At 45.1% G+C, this 17,700-nt stretch overlaps 1 protein-coding gene across 1 annotated transcript; it reads left to right on the top strand.

Annotated features, from left to right (window-relative positions):
- Nucleotides 1–4,430: 4,430 nt before the first annotated feature.
- LOC134338973 (gastrula zinc finger protein XlCGF57.1-like) lies at nucleotides 4,431–16,162 on the top strand. The gene is made up of 3 exons (XM_063035194.1): nucleotides 4,431–4,505; nucleotides 8,259–8,384; nucleotides 14,600–16,162. Exons 1-3 carry the CDS (start codon nucleotides 4,431–4,433, stop codon nucleotides 15,959–15,961), a joined length of 1,563 nt encoding a protein of 520 aa, XP_062891264.1. The 3' UTR covers nucleotides 15,962–16,162.
- Nucleotides 16,163–17,700: the final 1,538 nt, after the last annotated feature.

The following is a 17,700-nucleotide window of genomic DNA, read 5'->3' as shown; positions in this document are numbered from 1 at the left end:
ATGGAAGAGGTAGGCAACCATGGCTAACAAGGGAAGTTGAGCACTGCACTAAAGCCAAGGAAAGGGCACATCAGGTCACAAAAGAGAGTGGGAAGTTGGATGATTAGGAAGCTTTTAAAACCCAATAAAAGGCAACTGGAAAAAGCTACAAGACAGGAAAAAAAAATGAAATATGGGGAAAACTAGCCAATAATATAAAGCAGGATTTTTGTTCAGTTATATAAAGAATAAAAGGGAAGTGAGAGTTGATATTGGACCACCGGAAAGTGATGCTGGTGAGGTAGTAATGGGGGACAAAGAAATGGCAGATGAACTTAATGGGCACTTTGCATCAGTCTTCACTGTGGAAGACATTAGTAGTGTCAGAGGTCTGTGAGTGTCAGGGAGCAGGAGTGAATGCCACTGCTATTACAAAGGAAAATGTGCCAGGCAAACTCAAAGGTATGAAGGTGGATAAATCACCTGGACCAGATGGACCAGAGTCTTAAGAGAGTTTGCTGAAGAGAGAATGGATGCATTGGGGATGATCTTTCAAGAATCTCTTGATTCTGGCATGGTCCCAGGGGACTGGAAAATGGCAAATGTCATTTTGCTCTTTAAGAAGGGAGGAAGACAAAAGAAAGGAAAGCATAGACCAGTTAGTCTAACCTCAGTAGTTGGGAAAGTGTTGGAGTCCATTATTAAGGATGAGGCTTCGGGGTACTTGGAGACTAATGATAAAATAAGTCAAAGTTAGCATGGTTTCTGTAAGGGGAAATCTTGCCTGACAAATCTGTTTGAATTCTTCAAGGAAGTAACAAGCAAGGCAGTGGATGTCATTAACTTGGATTTTCTGAAGGCATTCGATAAGGTGCCACACATGAAGATGCTTAACAAGATAAAAGCCTATGGCATTACAGGAAAGATACTGCCATGGATAGAGGAATGGCTGACAGGCAGGAGACAGCAAGTGGGAATAAAGGAGGCTTTTTGTGGTTGGCTGCCGGTGACTAGTGGTGTTTGTCAGTGATTTGGATAATAGAATTGATGGTTTTGTGGCAAAGTTTGCAGATGATATGAAGATAGGTGGAGGGGTAGGTAGGGCTGAGGAAGCAAAGCAATTGCAGCAGGACTTGGACAAATTGGAAGAATGGGCAAAAATGTTGCAGATGGAATACAGTGTTGGGAAATGTATGGTAATGCATTTTGCTAAAAGGAACAATAGTGTGGACTACTATCTAAATGGGAAGAAGGTTCAAACATCAGCGGTGTAGAGGGACTTGGGACTGCCAGAACATTAACTTAGAGGTTGAGTCTGTGTTAAAGAAGCCAAATGCAATGGTGGCACTTATTTTAAGGGGAATGGAATATAAAAGCAAGGAGTTAATGCTGAGGCTTTAAAGACACCAGTCGGGCCGCATTTGGCATATTGTCAACATTTTTATGTCCCATAATTCAGAAAGGACGGTTGTCATTGGAAAGAGTCCAGAGGAGGTTCACGAGGATGATTCTGGGAATGAAGGGGTTAACATATGAGGAGCGTTTGGCAGCTTTGGGCCTGTACTCACCAGAATTCAGAAGAATATGGGGGCGGGGGGTTCTCATGGAAACCTACTGAATGTTGAAAGGACTACATAGGGTTGATGTGGAGAGGATGTTTCCTATGGTAGGGGTACCTAGAACTAGAGGGCACAGCCTCAAACTTGAGGAGTCACCTTTTAGAAGAGAGGTAAAGAGGAATTTTTTAGCCAGAGAATCTGTGGAATGCTTTGCCACAGACTGCAGTGGAGGCCAAGTCTGTGGGTATATTTAAGGCAAAAATTGGTCATTTCATGATCAGTCAGAACATCAAAGGATATGTCGAGAAGGCAGGTGTATGGGGTTGAGTGGGATCAGCCATGATGGGATGGTGGAGCAGACTCAATGCTCCGATGACTTATGGTTTTAAGTTGCAATTGATTCTTCACGAGACTTCGCAGATGTCCACTTACGTATCCTTGGGATTTTTGTCTCTCATCAGAATGTTTACTTGAAAGCTTGTCAAGAGTTTGCAGTTGAAATTAGCTGTGCACTTAACCCTTCGTGCCTGGAGTGTATCTAATGGGGAAGAGCTAACGCCTTCAGGCTCTCAGTCGTCCTGATCCTTGCCGAGTGAAGTTCCGGCAGTGCTGCTGCTAACTATCCAATAACTTGTGGTTCTATTGTTTTGTTTGCCTCTTTTGTTAATGAAGTTCCTAGCTTGTTTAATCCTTCCCGAGCCTCTGTGTGATTCTGCGCTTGTGTCCCAACATGCAGTGTGATGCCGACCAAGAGATAGCGCTCCTTATTGAGACAGAAGACGAGACCATGGACCGACACGTCACAACCGGAATCGGAATTCCAAAATGGCCTCCGGGAAGTCCCGCTTTTTTTGCGGATGGAGCGAAGATGCCGGCAAAGAGGTCCCCCAATTGACTTCAGGCCTCACCAGCGTTGGGGAGGCCACATTGGGCGCACCAGATACAGTAAACGACCCTAACAGTTTCGCAGGCAAAGCGTTGCCTCCGTTTGGGGCCCTGAATGGACGTGAGGGAGGTGGTGAATGGGTAGTTCGGCCACTTGCAGGGATGTGCCGGGGGGTGATTAGTGGGAAAAGCTGAATGGACAAGGGAATCACGGAGGGGGATATCCCCGCAGGAAGCGGAGAATTGGGCTGGAGGGAGGTAAGGATATGTTTGGTGGTAACGTTCCGCTGAAAATGACGGAAGTTACCCAGAATGATGTGTTCGATGCGGAAGTTCAGAGGGTGGAAGGTGTGTACAAGTGGGACTCCATCCCTGTTAAGGCAGCGGGAAGATAAAGTACGCGCGGATGTCCGGGAGATGGCGGGGATGGCGGTGAGGATAGCTTCAATGGTGGAGGGAAAGGGAAGGAAGATACTTGCCTAGGAAAGAAAGTCTTATCCTGGGAACAGATGCAGTGGATTACGGTGGATGCAGTAGATCATGAAATAAGGTGGGAAGAGTTAAGATAACTGTGGGAATTGCTGGGTTTATAAAAGATTTCGGTGGACAGTTTGTCTACAGCGATGTAGACAGAACGAGAAGGGGAGAGAGGTGTCAGAAATGGACCAAGTGAAATTAAGGGCAGGGTGGAAGTTGGAGGTAAGGTTGATTAAATTGATGGGCTAGCGTGGCGCATGAAGCAACACCAAATGCAGACATGAATGTAGCGCAGAAAGAGTTGGGGAGCATTGACTGTTCCACGTAGCCAGCACGAACGCAGGCATAGCTGGGGACCGTACGGGTGCCATGGCTTCTACATCTTGAGTTTAGAGCAAGTGATTTTCGCAAATAAAAATTGCAGAGGCGCTATATGTTTAAGAAAAAACCCTAACAGTTCATTTCTTGTACTCCAAACACTGACAGAAAACGCGGTTAAACTGCTTTACGCATCACGTCATCACATCAGACCAGCCTCTTAAACGTGAACCCTTGAGTTCAATGTGATGACTGGGCACTGGAGGAGAGATGTTCACCTTTAATGGAACTGGAGTTTAATACTTCGAGAAATACATCGGTTCTATTTTAAACTCTGTCCCAGGTGCTTAATGAATCTACAACACATCCAGTGTACAGTAGGAAGTGAACTCAGCCCAGTTGGTCCCTGTCAATGTTTCAATTCCACAACAGTCCTTTTAAGTCCATCTCTGCCGTACACCTTTCACTTTCCCGGATACAATTGGTCATCACACTTTGTCCCAAATATTTCTCATTCCTCAGGGCTCCGTGCCAGGGCAGAATATCATAAAATGCTTCTTCCCTTTTCTTTTCAAGGTTTTGGGTTATTTTCACTGACTTCAAACGGTTGTTGGAACACACAACGGTTGTAGTGTCTAACAGGTGAATGGTCGGTAAATGTTCGAAACCAAAGAGGGACCAGCACAAGACGGAGCCATAGAGCTTCAGAGGAGCAGGGCATCAGTCCAGGAGGATGCGGTTACAAATGAAAGATCAGCAAAATTTGTAACTGTGGTTCACCGAAAAAAAAATGAAGTTTATTTCTGCAAAAAGCTGAGCATCTGTGGAGGAATAGACAGTGGACGTCTCGGGCATAGACACTTCTTGTACTATTTATTCCTCTGCTTAGATGCTGCCTGACTTGCTGAGTTCCTCCTGCACTTTGTGTGCGTTGTTCCGTACGCATTTCCAGCAACTGAAAAATCGTTTGGGTTTTATCTCCGCATTCGTAAGTGGGTTGGAGTTTGCCATTTGAAATACTGTTCATATTGAGAGTGGTGTTTGTGGGAACTTGCTGCGTTAAAGTAGTAGCTGCATTTTTTCGACGTACAAAAAATCTCAGGCTTTTGAAGAATGTGGCTTTGCGCCGCCGCTCGCAGACACGTTTAATGGCACCTGGAATCCCAGAGTTCACCGCGCTTCAGAATTCGCCCTAGGTGAGCCAACGATCAAATGCGCAGGCGCAGACTGTACCGGATGTCGCGCATGCGCTCAGTGGACAAAAGGCTCAGGGGGCTTCGGCGGCAGGTACGACGGGGGACACACATCAAAGCTGCCGGTGAACACAGCAGGCCAGGCAGCATCTCTAGGACGAGCTACAGTCGACGTTTCAGGCCGAGACCCAGCGCCGTCAGGTATGACGGGGGCTCTGGGTGGGGAATTATTGCCACAAGTGTGCATTCCCTGACTGAGGGGGCAATTTCTGTGAGATCCGAACACGACGTGGCCGCGCATCCCTGTACGGTCCTAGTTTTCCGCTCCCTCTCGGCCCCGCGATCCCTACTCGGGCCCCGGGGAGCCGTCTGCTGCTGGCGCCTTTCTGCGGCGCATGCGCATGGCTGGGACTGTGGCCGAACCATTTCCCCTGTCAGCCCTGATCTCCTGCCCTCACCCTCCAGTGAATAGAGGCTCAGAGCCACCAGACGCTCCTTAAATGACAAGCCTTTCAGTCCCGGAATCATTTTCGTAAACCTCCTTTGAACCCACTGCAATGTCAGCATATCCTTTCCTGGTTAAGAGGCTCAAAGCTGCTCGCTATATTCCAGATGCGGCATCACCAGTGCTTTACAAAGTCTCAACATTACGTCCTTGCTTTAATATTCTACTCCTCTCGAAATGAATGCTAACATTGCATTCGCTTTCCTCACCACTGACTCAACCTGCAAATTAACCTTTAGGGAATCCTGTACAATGACTCCCAAGTCACTTTGCGCCTCAGAATTTTGAATTTTCTCTCCATTTGCAAAAAAATAGTGTTCACTTTTATTTCTTCTACCAAAGTGCATGACCAGACACTTCCTAACACTGTATTCCATCTGCCACTTTGCCCATTCTCCTCATCTGTCTTAAGTCCTTCTGTAGCCTCTCAACTTCCTCAAAACCACCTGCCCCTCCACCTATCTTCAAATTTTCTGCAAGCTTGACCACAAAGCCGTCAAATCTTCATTCAAATCATTGGCATATAATGTAAAAAGTAATCCCAACACAGAACACCATGATCACCAGCAGCCAACCAGAAAATGCTCCTTTTATTCTCAATCTTTGCATCCTGCCAATCAGCCTTTTGTGTTGCATGTTGTCAAAGGCCTTCTGAAAATCCAAGTACACAACACCCACTGATTCTCCTTCGATTACCTTGTATATTTCATTAAAGAATTACAACTGTTTTGTTAGGCAAGATTATCGCTAAAGGAAAATTTGCTGACTACGGCCTATTTTATCACGTGCCTCCAATTACCTCCTTTGCAATCGACTCCAACACCTTTCTAACCACTGAGGTCAGACTAACCAGTCTGCCTCTCTCCCTTCATGAAGAGCAGAGTGATATTTGCTAATTTCCATTCCTCCCGAACAACGCCAGAATCAATCGATTGTTGGAAGATCAGTACTAATGCCTCACAATCTCTTCAGCTGCCTCTTTCACCTGGGGTGCACACCATCTGATCCAGGTAAGTTATCTACCTTCGCAGCTTTCAATTTCCCAATAACCTTCTCCCTAGTAATGGCAACTTTGCATACTTCTGCCCCCAGAACTTCTGGCACGCTGTTGGTGTCTTCCATAGTGACGACTAATGCAAATTACTTAATTTGGTTTTGCCTGCCATTTCCTTATCCCACCCCACACCCAACCATTACTACCTCGCCTGCATAATTTTGCAGTGATCCAATATTTATGCTCTCCTCCATTTTATTCTTTATATATCCAAAGAAAATTTTGGTATCCTCATTAATGTTATTGGCTATCTTACCTTTGTATTCCATATTTTCCTTTTTTTTTAGAACTTTTTAGTTGCCTTCTATAGGTTTTTAAAAGCTATTCTCTAACTTTCCACTAATTTTTTCTCTTTATCATATGAACTCTCTCTGGCATTTATATTGGCTGTGACTTCGAATGTTAGCCATGGTTGTGTCATCCCCTTTAGAACACGTTTTCCTCTTTGGGATGTATATAACCTGTGCCTTCTGAATTGCTTCCAGAAATTACGGTCATTGCTGCTCTGTCATAATCCCTTCTGGTGTTCTTTTCTTATCAATTTTGGCCAGCTCATCTCATGCCTCTGGTATTCCCTTTACTCCACTGAACAGATACACCTGAGTTTAGCTTCTCCCTCTCAAATTACGGGGTCAATTTGATCATATTATTATCACTGGCCCCTAAGGGTTTCTTTACATTAAACTCCCTAATCATATCTGTTTCATACACAACACCCAATCCAGAATAGCTGATTCCTCAGTGGCCTCAACCACAAGCTGCTCTAAAAAGCCTTTCCATAGGCTTTTGAGAAATTCCCAATATTGAGATCCAGCACTAACCAGATTTTCCCCATCCACCTGCATCTTGAAATCCCCCATAATTTTGTAACATTGCCCCTTTGGCATGCATTTTCTATATCCCATTGACCACACCTTTACTACAATTTGGGGGGTTTGTATACAACTCCCATCAGGGTCTTTTTATCCTTGCAGTTCCTTAGCTCTATCCACAATGATAGAAACATAGAAAATAGGTGCAGGAGTAGGCCATTCAGCCCTTCGAGCCTGCACCGCCATTCAGTATGATCATGGCTGATCATCCAACTCAGAACCCTGCACCAGCCTTCCCTCCATACCCCCTAATCCCTTTAGCCACAAGGGCCATATCTAACTCCCTCTTAAATATAGCCAATGAACTGGCCTCGACTGTTTCCTGTGGCAGAGAATTCCACAGATCCACCACTCTCTGTGTGAAGAAGTTTCTCCTAATCTCGGTCCTAAAAGGCTTCCCCTTTATCCTCAAACTGTGACCCCTCGTTCTGGACTTCCCCCCCCCCCCCCCCAACATCGGGAACAATCTTCCTGCATCTAGCCTGCCCAATCCCTTTAGGATTTTGTACGTTTCAATCAGATCCCCCCCTCAATCTTCTAAATTCCAACAAGTATAAGCCTAGTTCATCCAGTCTTTCATCATATGAAAGTCCTGCCATCCCAGGAATCAATCTGGTGAACCTTCTTTGTACTCCCTCTACGGCAAGGATGTCTTTCCTCAGATTAGGGGACCAAAACTGCACACAATACTCCAGGTTCAAGACCTTCTGATCCTATGTCGCATGATTTGATTTCATCTTCTAGCAACAGAGCAATGCCTCCCCGTCTGCCTTCCTTGCCAGTCCTCTGGATACAATGTGTATCCTTGGACTTTAAGCTCCTAGCTAGAATCTTCGTTCAGCCATGATTCAGTGATGCCTACAACCTCATACATGCCCATCTGTAACTGTGCTACAAGTTCATCTACCCTAATCCACATACTGCACGTATTCAAATATAACACCTTCAGCTCTGTATTCACCCTTTTCAACTTTGTCTGCCTTTTACATTGCAACTCATCCTGTTGACTGCAATTTTGCCCTGTCATCAGCCGCCCCTTGCTAGGAGGCTCACTGTGCATTGCCTTTGTTCGTAAGCCAACTACCTCATCTTCAGCATTATCACTCCAGTTCCCATCCCCATGGCCAGATTAGTTTAAACCCTTCCAAACAACTCCAGCAACCTGCCCGCGAGGATATTTGACCCCCCTCGTGTTCAGGTGTAACCCATCCTTTTTGTACAGCTCACATCTTCCCCGGAAGAGATCCCAAAGATCTGTAAGTCTGAACCCCTGCCCCCTACACCAGTTCCTCAGCCTTGTAGTCACCTGCCAAATCATCCTATTCTTACCCTCAATGGCACATGGCACAGACATCAATCCAGGGATTACTACCTGATTTTCAGCTTTCTACCTAGCTCCCTAAAATATCTCTTCAGGACCTCCTCACCTTGTCTACCCATGTCGTTGATTCCATTAAGTACCAAGACTACTGGCTGCTCACCCTCACCCTTGAGAATGCCATGGATCCATTCCGAGACATTTCTGATCCTGGCACCAGGAAGGCAACATACCATCTGGATGCTGCCCCTGGTGTCATAGGCGTTGAGTCATTGTGGATAGAGCTAAGGACCTACAAGGGTAAAAAGACCCTGATGGCAGTTGTATACAGATCCACTAACATTAGTAAGGATGGGGTCTACAAATAGAAAATGCATGTCAACAGGGCAATGTTACAATAGGCATGGAGGATTTTAATATGCATGTAACACTCACAACACGCTGGAGGAACTCAGCAGGTCGGGCAGCATCCGTGGAACTCGACCTGCTGAGTTCCTCCAGCGTGTTGTGAGTGTTGCTTTGACCCCAGCATCTGCAGAGTATTTTGTGTTTAATATGCAGGTAGATTGGGAAAATCAGGCTGTTGCTGGATTCCAAGAGGGGGAATTTATCGAATGCCCTGCGAGATGGCTTTTAGAGCAGCTCGTAGTTGAGCCCACTAGAGAATAGAAACATAGAAACATAGAAACATAGAAAATAGGTGCAGGAGTAGGCCATTCGGCCCTTCGAGCCTGCACCGCCATTTATTATGATCATGGCTGATCATCCAACTCAGAACCCAGCCTTCCCTCCATACCCCCTGACCCCTGTAGCCACAAGGGCCATATCTAACTTCCTTTTAAACATAGCTAATGAACTGGCCTCAACAGTTTGCTGTGGCAGAGAATTCCACAGATTCACCACTCTCTGTGTGAAGAAGTTTTTCCTAACCTCGGTCCTAAAAGGCTTCCCCTCTATCCTCAAACTGTGACCCCTCGTTCTAGACCTCCCCAACATCGGGAACAATCTTCCTGCATCTAGCCTGTCCAATCCCTTTAGGATCTTATACGTTTCAATCAGATCCCCCCTCAATCTTCTAAATTCCAACGAGTACAAGCCCAGTTCATCCAGTCTTTCTTCATATGAAAGACCTGCCCTCCCAGGAATCACTCTGGTGAACCTTCTTTGTACTCCCTCTATGGCAAAGATGTCTTTCCTCAGATTAGGGGACCAAAACTGCACACAATACTCCAGGTGTGGTCTCACCAAGGCCTTGTACAACTGCAGTAGTACCTCCCTGCTCCTGTACTCGAATCCTCTCGCTATAAATGCTAGCATACCGTTCGCCTTTTTCACCGCCTGCTGTACCTGCATGCCCACTTTCAATGACTGGTGTATAATGACACCCAGGTCTCGTTGCACCTCCCCTTTTCCTAATCGGCCACCATTCAGATAATAATCTGTTTTCCTATTTTTGCCACCAAAGTGGATAACTTCACATTTATCCACATTAAATTGCATCTGCCATGAGTTTGCCCACTCACCCAACCTATCCAAGTCACCCTGCATCCTCTTAGCATCCTCCTCACTGCTAACACTGCCACCCAGCTTCATGTCATCCGCAAACTTGGAGATGCTGCATTTAATTCCCTCATCCAAGTCATTAATATATATTGTAAACAACTGGGGTCCCAGCACTGAGCCTTGCGGTACCCCACTAGTCACCGCCTGCCATTCTGAAAAGGTCCCGTTTATTCCCACTCTTTGCTTCCTGTCTGCTAACCAATTCTCCACCCACACCAATACCTTACCCCCAATACCGTGTGCTTTAAGTTTGCACACTAATCTCCTATGTGGGACCTTGTCAAAAGCCTTTTGAAAATCCAAATATACCACATCCACTGGTTCTCCCCTATCCACTCTACTAGTTACATCCTCAAAAAATTCTATGAGATTCGTCAGACATGATTTTCCTTTCACAAATCCATGCTGACTTTGTCCGATCATTTCACCGCTTTCCAAATGTGCTGTTATCACATCCTTGATAACTGACTCCAGCAGTTTCCCCACCACCGACGTTAGGCTAACCGGCCTATAATTCCCCGGTTTCTCTCTCCCTCCTTTTTTAAAAAGTGGGGTTACATTAGCCACCCTCCAATCCTCAGGAACTAGTCCAGAATCTAACGAGTTTTGAAAAATTATCACTAATGCATCCACTATTTCTTGGGCCACTTCCTTAAGCACTCTGGGATGCAGACCATCTGGCCCTGGGGATTTATCTGCCTTCAATCCCTTCAATTTACCTAACACCACTTCCCTACTAACATGTATTTCGCTCAGTTCCTCCATCTCACTGGACCCTCTGTCCCTTACTATTTCTGGAAGATTATTTATGTCCTCCTTAGTGAAGACAGAACCAAAGTAATTATTCAATTGGTCTGCCATGTCCTTGCTCCCCATAATCAATTCACTGTTCTGGATTGGGTGTTGTACAATGAAACAGAATTGATTAGCTAGCTTTAGGTAAAAGAATCCGTAGGGACCAATGATCATAGTATAATCAAATTCACCCTGAAATTTGAGAACGAGAAACTAAAGTCAGTTGTATCAGTATTGCAGTGGAGTAAAGGGAATTGCAGAGGCATGAGAGAGGGCATGGCTTGAATTGATTGGAAAAGAACACTGGCAGAGATGACGGCAGAGCAGCAATGGCTGGAATTTCTGGAAGTAATTCGGAAGGCACAGGATATATACATCCCAAAGAGGATGTATAGCTTTCTAAGGGAAAGTTGACACAGCTGAGGCTAACATGAGAAGTCAAAGCCAACTTAAAAACCAGATAGAGGGCATATAATGGAGCAAAAATTTGTGGGAAGTTAGAGGATTGGGAAACCTTTAAAAACCGATAGTAGGCAACTAAAAAAGTTAAAGAAGGTAAAGATAGAATACCAAAGTACACTAGGCAATAATATTAAAGAGGATACCAAGTGATTTCTCAAATACATGAAGTATAAAAGAGAGAGGAGAGTGGATATTGGACCGCTGGATAACGATGCTGGAGAGGTAGTAATGGGGGAACAAGGAAATGGTGGACGAACTGAATAAGTATTTTGTATCAGTCTTTGTGGAAGACACTAGCAGTATTGTGGAAGTTCCATTTGTCAGGGATCATGAATTGTGTGAAGTTACCATTACTAGGAATAAGGTTCTTCGGAAACTGAAAGGTCTGAAGACAGATAAATCAGCTGGACCAGATGGTCTACACCCCAGGGGTCTGAAAGTGGTGGCTGGAGAAGAGACTGTGGAGGCATTAGTAATGATCTTTCAAGAATCACTAGGTTCTGGAATAGTTCCAGAAGACCGAAAAATTTCACATGTCATTCCACTCCCCAAGAAGGGAGAGAGGCAGAAGACATAATCTGACCAAAATGGTTGGGAAGGCATTAGAGTCGATTGCTAAGGATGAGGTTTTGGGGTGCTTGGAAGCGCATGATAAATAGGCTGTAGTCAGCATGGGAAAATCCAAAATAATTCAAGGGGACGTCTTGTTTCACCAATCTATTGGAATTCTTTGAAGAAATAAGAAGCAGAATAGACAAAAGAGAATTGGTTGATGCTGTGTTCTTGGATTTTTACAAGGCACTTGACAAGGTTCCACTTGAAAGTGTGCTTAACAAGTTAAGAACTCATGGTATTACACAAAAGATTCTAGCATGGATAAAGCAGTGGCTGATTGGCAGGAGGCAAAGAGTGGGAATACAAGGATTCTTTTTTACAATATACAGTCGGCCCTCCTTATCCACGAGTTCCACATGCGCGAATTCAACCAACCGCGAATCGAGAAAACCCGGAAGTGCTCTTCCAGCACTTGTTGTTCGAACGTGTACAGACTTTTTTTTTCTTGTCATTATTCCCTGAACAATGCAGTATAACAACTATTTTACATAGCATTTATATTGTATTAAGTATTATAAGTAATCTAGAGATGATTTAAAGTATACAAGAGGATGTGTGTAGGTTATTGTAGATCGGGATCGGTAAAAACCAGAAGTTCTCTTACTAAGTAAGTCGGAACAGGTACATCCGGTATTATTTAGCGTCAGTTAGTCAAACGTTTGTCTTAGTGTATAGTGTATAGTATATATTTTACCTTTTTATGCATATAAAACACTTAAGAAACATATATTTCTGCGCCGGGCTCAGGAATGGAAGTTCCCGAGTTTGATCCAGTGACAGACCGCTCCCGAGCGCGCTCTCCTTCCCTGCCGGGTTAATGTGGAGGATCAAAAACCCAAAACCCCAAAACCCAATAATTAAACCACTGCGTTGCTTAGTAATAATTGTAGCTTTAATCAGGCAGGGCCTTTCTCACTTTATCCTTTAAAATTGTTCCGATCGTTGACCGACTGTAGCCTGACACTTTTCCAATGACCGATGGCGTTTCACCTCTTTCCGATCGCTTTATTATTTCCACTTTATTTTCATTCGTGATCGTGATTATTATCGTGAACAAAAACACTGCGCATTCAGAGCTCCGTTGCTGGGTCCTAATGCCCACCACACTGAGACAGGTTAAATCAGGTCCGGAGTTCCGCTGGGTCCTAAGGTCCACCATATTGAGACAGGTTGAATAAGGGACTTGAGCATTCGCATTTTTTGGTATCTGCGAGGGGTCCCGGAACCAATCCCTCGCGGATAAGGAGGGCGGACTGTATGTTGTATGACAGAATTGAAGGCTTTGTTGCAAGGTTTGCAGACAATACAAAGATAGGTGGAGGGCAGGTAGTTTTGAGGAAGAAGAGAGGCTACAGAAGGATTTAGACCAATTAGAAGAATGGGCAAAAAAGTACAGATGGGATACAGTGTCAGGAAATGTATGGTCATGCACTTTGGTCGAAGGAATGAAAGGGTTGACTATTTTCTAAATGGAGAGAAAATACAAAAAATTCCTTGCGCAGGTATTCCTAAAGGTTATTTTGCAGGTTGAGTCTGTGGTGAGGAAGGCAAATATAAAATTAGCATTCATGTCAAGAGGATTAGAAATTAACAGGAAGGATTAATGCTGAGACTTTATAAAGCATTGATGAGGCCTCACTTGGAGTATTGTGAGCAGTATTGGGCCCCTTACGTTAGAAAGGATGTGCAGAAACTGGAGAGGGTTCAAAGGAGGTTCACGAAAATGATTACAGGATTGAGTGGCTTGTCATATGAAGAGCGTTTGATGGTTCTGGTCCTGTATTTACTAGAATTCAGAAGAATGAGGGATAACCTCATTGAAAGCTATCGAATGGTGAAAGACCTTGAGAGAGAGAAGATGTGGAGAGGATCTTTCCTATGGTGGAAGAGTCGAAGACTAGAGGACACAGCTTCAGAATAGAGGAGCTTCCTTTTAAAACAGAGAACAGGAGGAACATCTTTACCAAGAGAGTGGAGAACCTATGGAATTTGTTACCACAGGCAGCTGTGGAGGCCAAGTCCTTATATTTAAGGCAGAGGTGATTCTTGATTGATCAGGGCACGAAGGTATATGGGGTGGGGGAGACAGATTGGGGCTGAGAGGAAAAATGAGTCAACCATGATGACATGGCGGAGCAGTCTCAATGGTTCTCATGGCCTTTCTAATGATGTGATTTCATTTTTTCACCAAAAGAGCCTCTCTGCCTTTCTGCCTGTCCTTTCGTTACAATGTGTATCCTCGGACCGAGCCAAGACACGGCAGAAATGGCCCATTCCAATCCTGCCAGAAAAACAATCAGAGAATTTGATGGTCAGTCCAGAGGCCTCAGCCATGCCCAGTTAGAAGGTGAGGAGTTGTCCCTCCAGCTTGAGTTGAACACTTGGTATAACCATGTGATATCAGAGCCAACTGTTGAGACAAAAATGATCTAATCGGAAATGCTATCCTTCACACGTTGATGTATTTTGCGAATCTTTTTACAGGTTAGAGACAGCAAAGAATTGGTGTCCTGGAATCTCAAACAAAACAACAAGGGATTCACTCACTCAGTGCGACCCGCAGACACCTCACTGAGTTCACGGTGCGGAGAGAGGCCCTAACGCCTGCTTTGTGTGAGAGAAGGGATTCACCAACTCAGCGAATCGCAGACACACCACTTAGTTCTCATTGTGGAGAGGTCATTTATCTGCTCTGTGTTTGGGACAGGATTCACACACGCAGCTGAAACGCAGACCTACCAGTGAGTTTACACTGGGGAGAAGCCATTCACCCGCTCTGTGTGTGGGAGGGATCTGTTCAGTCATCCAGCCTGAAGATCCATCAGTAGGTTCACACCATACTGAGAGGTTCATCTGTTCTGACTCCGGGGAGCGATTCATTCTGTCATCCGAGCTGAAGATCCATCAGAAAATTCACACGGGTGAGAGGCCGTTCACCAGTTCCGTGTCTGGGAAGACATTCACTCACTCAGCCCACCCACAGACACACTAGTGAGTTCACAAGGGAGACGGACCATTCAAATGTCCTGTGTGTGGGAAGATACTCACTCGGTCATCTGATCCACTGACAAACGAGCGGGTTTACACTGGACAGAGGGCGTACGTCTGCTCAGACTGTGGGAAGGGATTCACTCACTCATCCAACCTACAGACACACCAAACAGTTCACACTGGGGAGATGGCATTCGCCTGCTCAGACTGTGGGAAGCGATTCAGTCAGTCATCTTACCTACTGAAACACCAGTTAGTTCACACCGGAGAGAAACCATTCGCCTGTTCAGACTGTGGGAAGCGATTCACTCGGTCGTTTCATCTGAAGCTACACCAGTCAGTTCACACAGGAGTGAGGCCCTTCACCTGCTCTGAATGTGGGAAGGGATTCACTCGGCCATCCTACCTACATTTACACCAGCGGGTTCACACTGGGGAGAGGCCGTTCACCTGCTCAGACTGTGGGAAGGGATTCACTCGGTCATCTTCCCTATTGGAACACCAGCAAGTTCACACTGGGGACAGGCTGTACACCTGCTCCGACTGTGGGAAGGGATACACTCAGTTATGCAACCTACAGAGACACCAGTTAGTTCACACTGGGGAGAGGCCGTTCATCTGCTCAGACTGTGGGAAGGGATTCATTCAGTCATGTCAACTGAAGGATCATCTGCGAATCCACACTGGAGAGATGCTATTCACCTGCTCTGAATGTGGGAAGGGATTCAATCGGCCGTCCCACCTACACACACACCAGCGAGTTCACACTGGGGAGAAGCCATTCACCTGCTCACATTGTGGGAAGGGGTTCACTGAAGCATCTCCACTGAAGCGACACCAGCGAGTTCACACGGGGGAGAAGCCGTTCACCTGCTCTGAATGTGGGAAGGCATTCACTAGCTTATACGGCCAACAAAGACACCAGTCAATTCATACCGGGGAGAAACCATTCACCTGCTCGGACTGTGGTAAGGGATTCCCTGTGTCCTCTGAGCTGAAACTACACCGGCGAATTCACACTGGAGAGAGGCCATTCACCTGCTCTGAATGTGGGAAGGCATTCACTAGCTCATCCAGCCTACACAGACACCAGTCAGTTCACACTGGGGAGAAACCATTTACCTGCTCAGATTGTGGGAAGGGTTTCCCTCACTCAACTCAGCTGAAGCAACACCAGCGAGTTCACACTGGGGAGAAACCATTCACCTGTTCAGATTGTGGGAAGGGGTTCCCCCACTCAACTCAACTGAAGCTACACCGGCGAGTTCACACTGGGGAGCGACCGTTCATCTGCTCTGAATGTGGGAAGGAATTCAGTCAGTCATCCAACCTCGTGACACACTACCGAGTTCACACTGGGAAAAATGTGAAATAAGTTGCCTGCTGGATATTTAACCATGACAGTGGCTGAATCCAGAGCGAGCGAGTTCAAAAGTGACTTGATGTTGAACTCTGCAATTATTGCTGCTGGTTGTCACACCCAGTTCTGCAGCTGGATCACTGGGTTTTGCAGGAGTTTCTTCTGCTGATATTCACCTTTAATGGGTATGGTGTTTAATATTCTGGATCTGTGACAAATAAATCAGTTTTATTTCAAACTCTGTCTCAGCTCCTTAGTGAATCTATAATACATCCAGTGTACAGTAGTAGCCAGCTTATCCGTTCCATGACACTGCTTTTAAATCTATCCCTGCTGTTTGCTGTTCACCTCTCACTCTCACTGATGGGTTCCAAACCATCACCACTCTGTGGGTGAAGATGCTTCCCTTGATTTTGAAGAAGACAAGCTGATTTCAGTTATTTCTGACATGTTTTTTGTCCCTCAAATATCTGGACCGAGGAAGAATGACATTAGTAGTTAACCTCCTTATTCCCTGCTCATTTCAAAGTTATGGGTTATTCTCACTTCTTCCACTGGGCTGTGTTTCATACAGATGGGTGTCAGAATACGCCACTGTCCTCTGAAGTCTGAAAGCATAATGAAATCATTAGTTGGGTGTTCAATAGAGCAGGATCAGAACCCAGAGACGGGTCAGTACAGGGCAGAGTTCGGAGCTCTTGACAGTGATAGGCATAAGAGCTCATCATGAGCAGGGAAACAGGGTGGGGGGGGTAGCAATGTTAACTCAAGTTGTGTTCTTCTCACATCCAGAGGTGTCTCTCCCAACTCTACCTGCATTCTCACCACTGATGTTGGCCTTATTGGCCCAATGATTAACCTTGATGTTTGACTGAATCATATCCAGTTTCTTGAACATACTGTGTGGTACTGATCCATATTCCATGCTTCCATACTCAGTAATGATCTTGTTAATCCATGTGTCTTATCAAACCAAATTCCAACAATTTGAAGGAATTCACACTTTCTAATTCTCTACCTTGAAATTTTAGTCTGAAGTGTTCTATCTGCTTCCTAGTGAAAAACATTATTTTGGATTTCTCTGCTGAAGATCTGAATCACCATTTTGATGCTCGATCTTACACCTTAACTATGCCTCTTACAGTTTCCATAGTATAAATTTCACAGTCCCACCCCTTTTCCACATCGCTCCATCATCTGCAAATAATGATATGCTGATGCTGCTGTTTATATTAGAAAATATATCATTTATCATTATGGTAAATAATAATGGACTAACAACACTTCCCTGAGGGGTTCCATTTTCCACAATCTGTTTACTTAACGTAGAGTTCCCTACTCGTAACATGATCAATCAACCAGTTATAAAAACTTTTTTCCAATTTAGCTTTCAACCTGTAATTCCCAATTAATATAATATAATGATCAAACCTTCCTTTCACATCATATCATATGCTTTCTCTACATCAGAGAAAACTGCTACTCCACTCTCCGTTTACAATTGAGCCATTCTCACCTCATCTCCTTAATATAAAATGTGGTTCCTCCTCCTCTTCTAAACCTCCCACCCCAATGGAGTACCTGAAAGGCTCTGAAAACTCGTGCCAACCAACTGGCAGGGATTCAAGGACATGTTCAATCTCTCACTGCTACGGTCAGAAGTTCTCACTCTTCAAAAGGCAACAATTACCCAGTGCCCAAGACGAGCAGTGTGAGCTGCCGTAATGTCTATCGTACAGTAGCACTCACATCTA

This window comes from Mobula hypostoma, chromosome 28 (assembly GCF_963921235.1).
Source record: "Mobula hypostoma chromosome 28, sMobHyp1.1, whole genome shotgun sequence".
Taxonomy (NCBI): domain Eukaryota; kingdom Metazoa; phylum Chordata; class Chondrichthyes; order Myliobatiformes; family Myliobatidae; genus Mobula; species Mobula hypostoma.
This window is presented reverse-complemented; position numbering and strand designations above follow the sequence as displayed.

What these genes read in the sequence shown, in the direction of transcription:
- LOC134338973 (XM_063035194.1), top strand. Translation starts at nt 4,431, where the DNA reads ATGCGCAGGCGCAGACTGTACCGGATGTCGCGCATGCGCTCAGTGGAC. An exon ending in TCAGGGGGCTTCGGCGGCAG is followed by an intron (nt 4,506 to 8,258) that starts GTACGACGGGGG and finishes ATATCTCTTCAG; the next exon opens with GACCTCCTCACCTTGTCTAC. An exon ending in CTGATCCTGGCACCAGGAAG is followed by an intron (nt 8,385 to 14,599) that starts GCAACATACCAT and finishes TGAGTTCACAAG; the next exon opens with GGAGACGGACCATTCAAATG.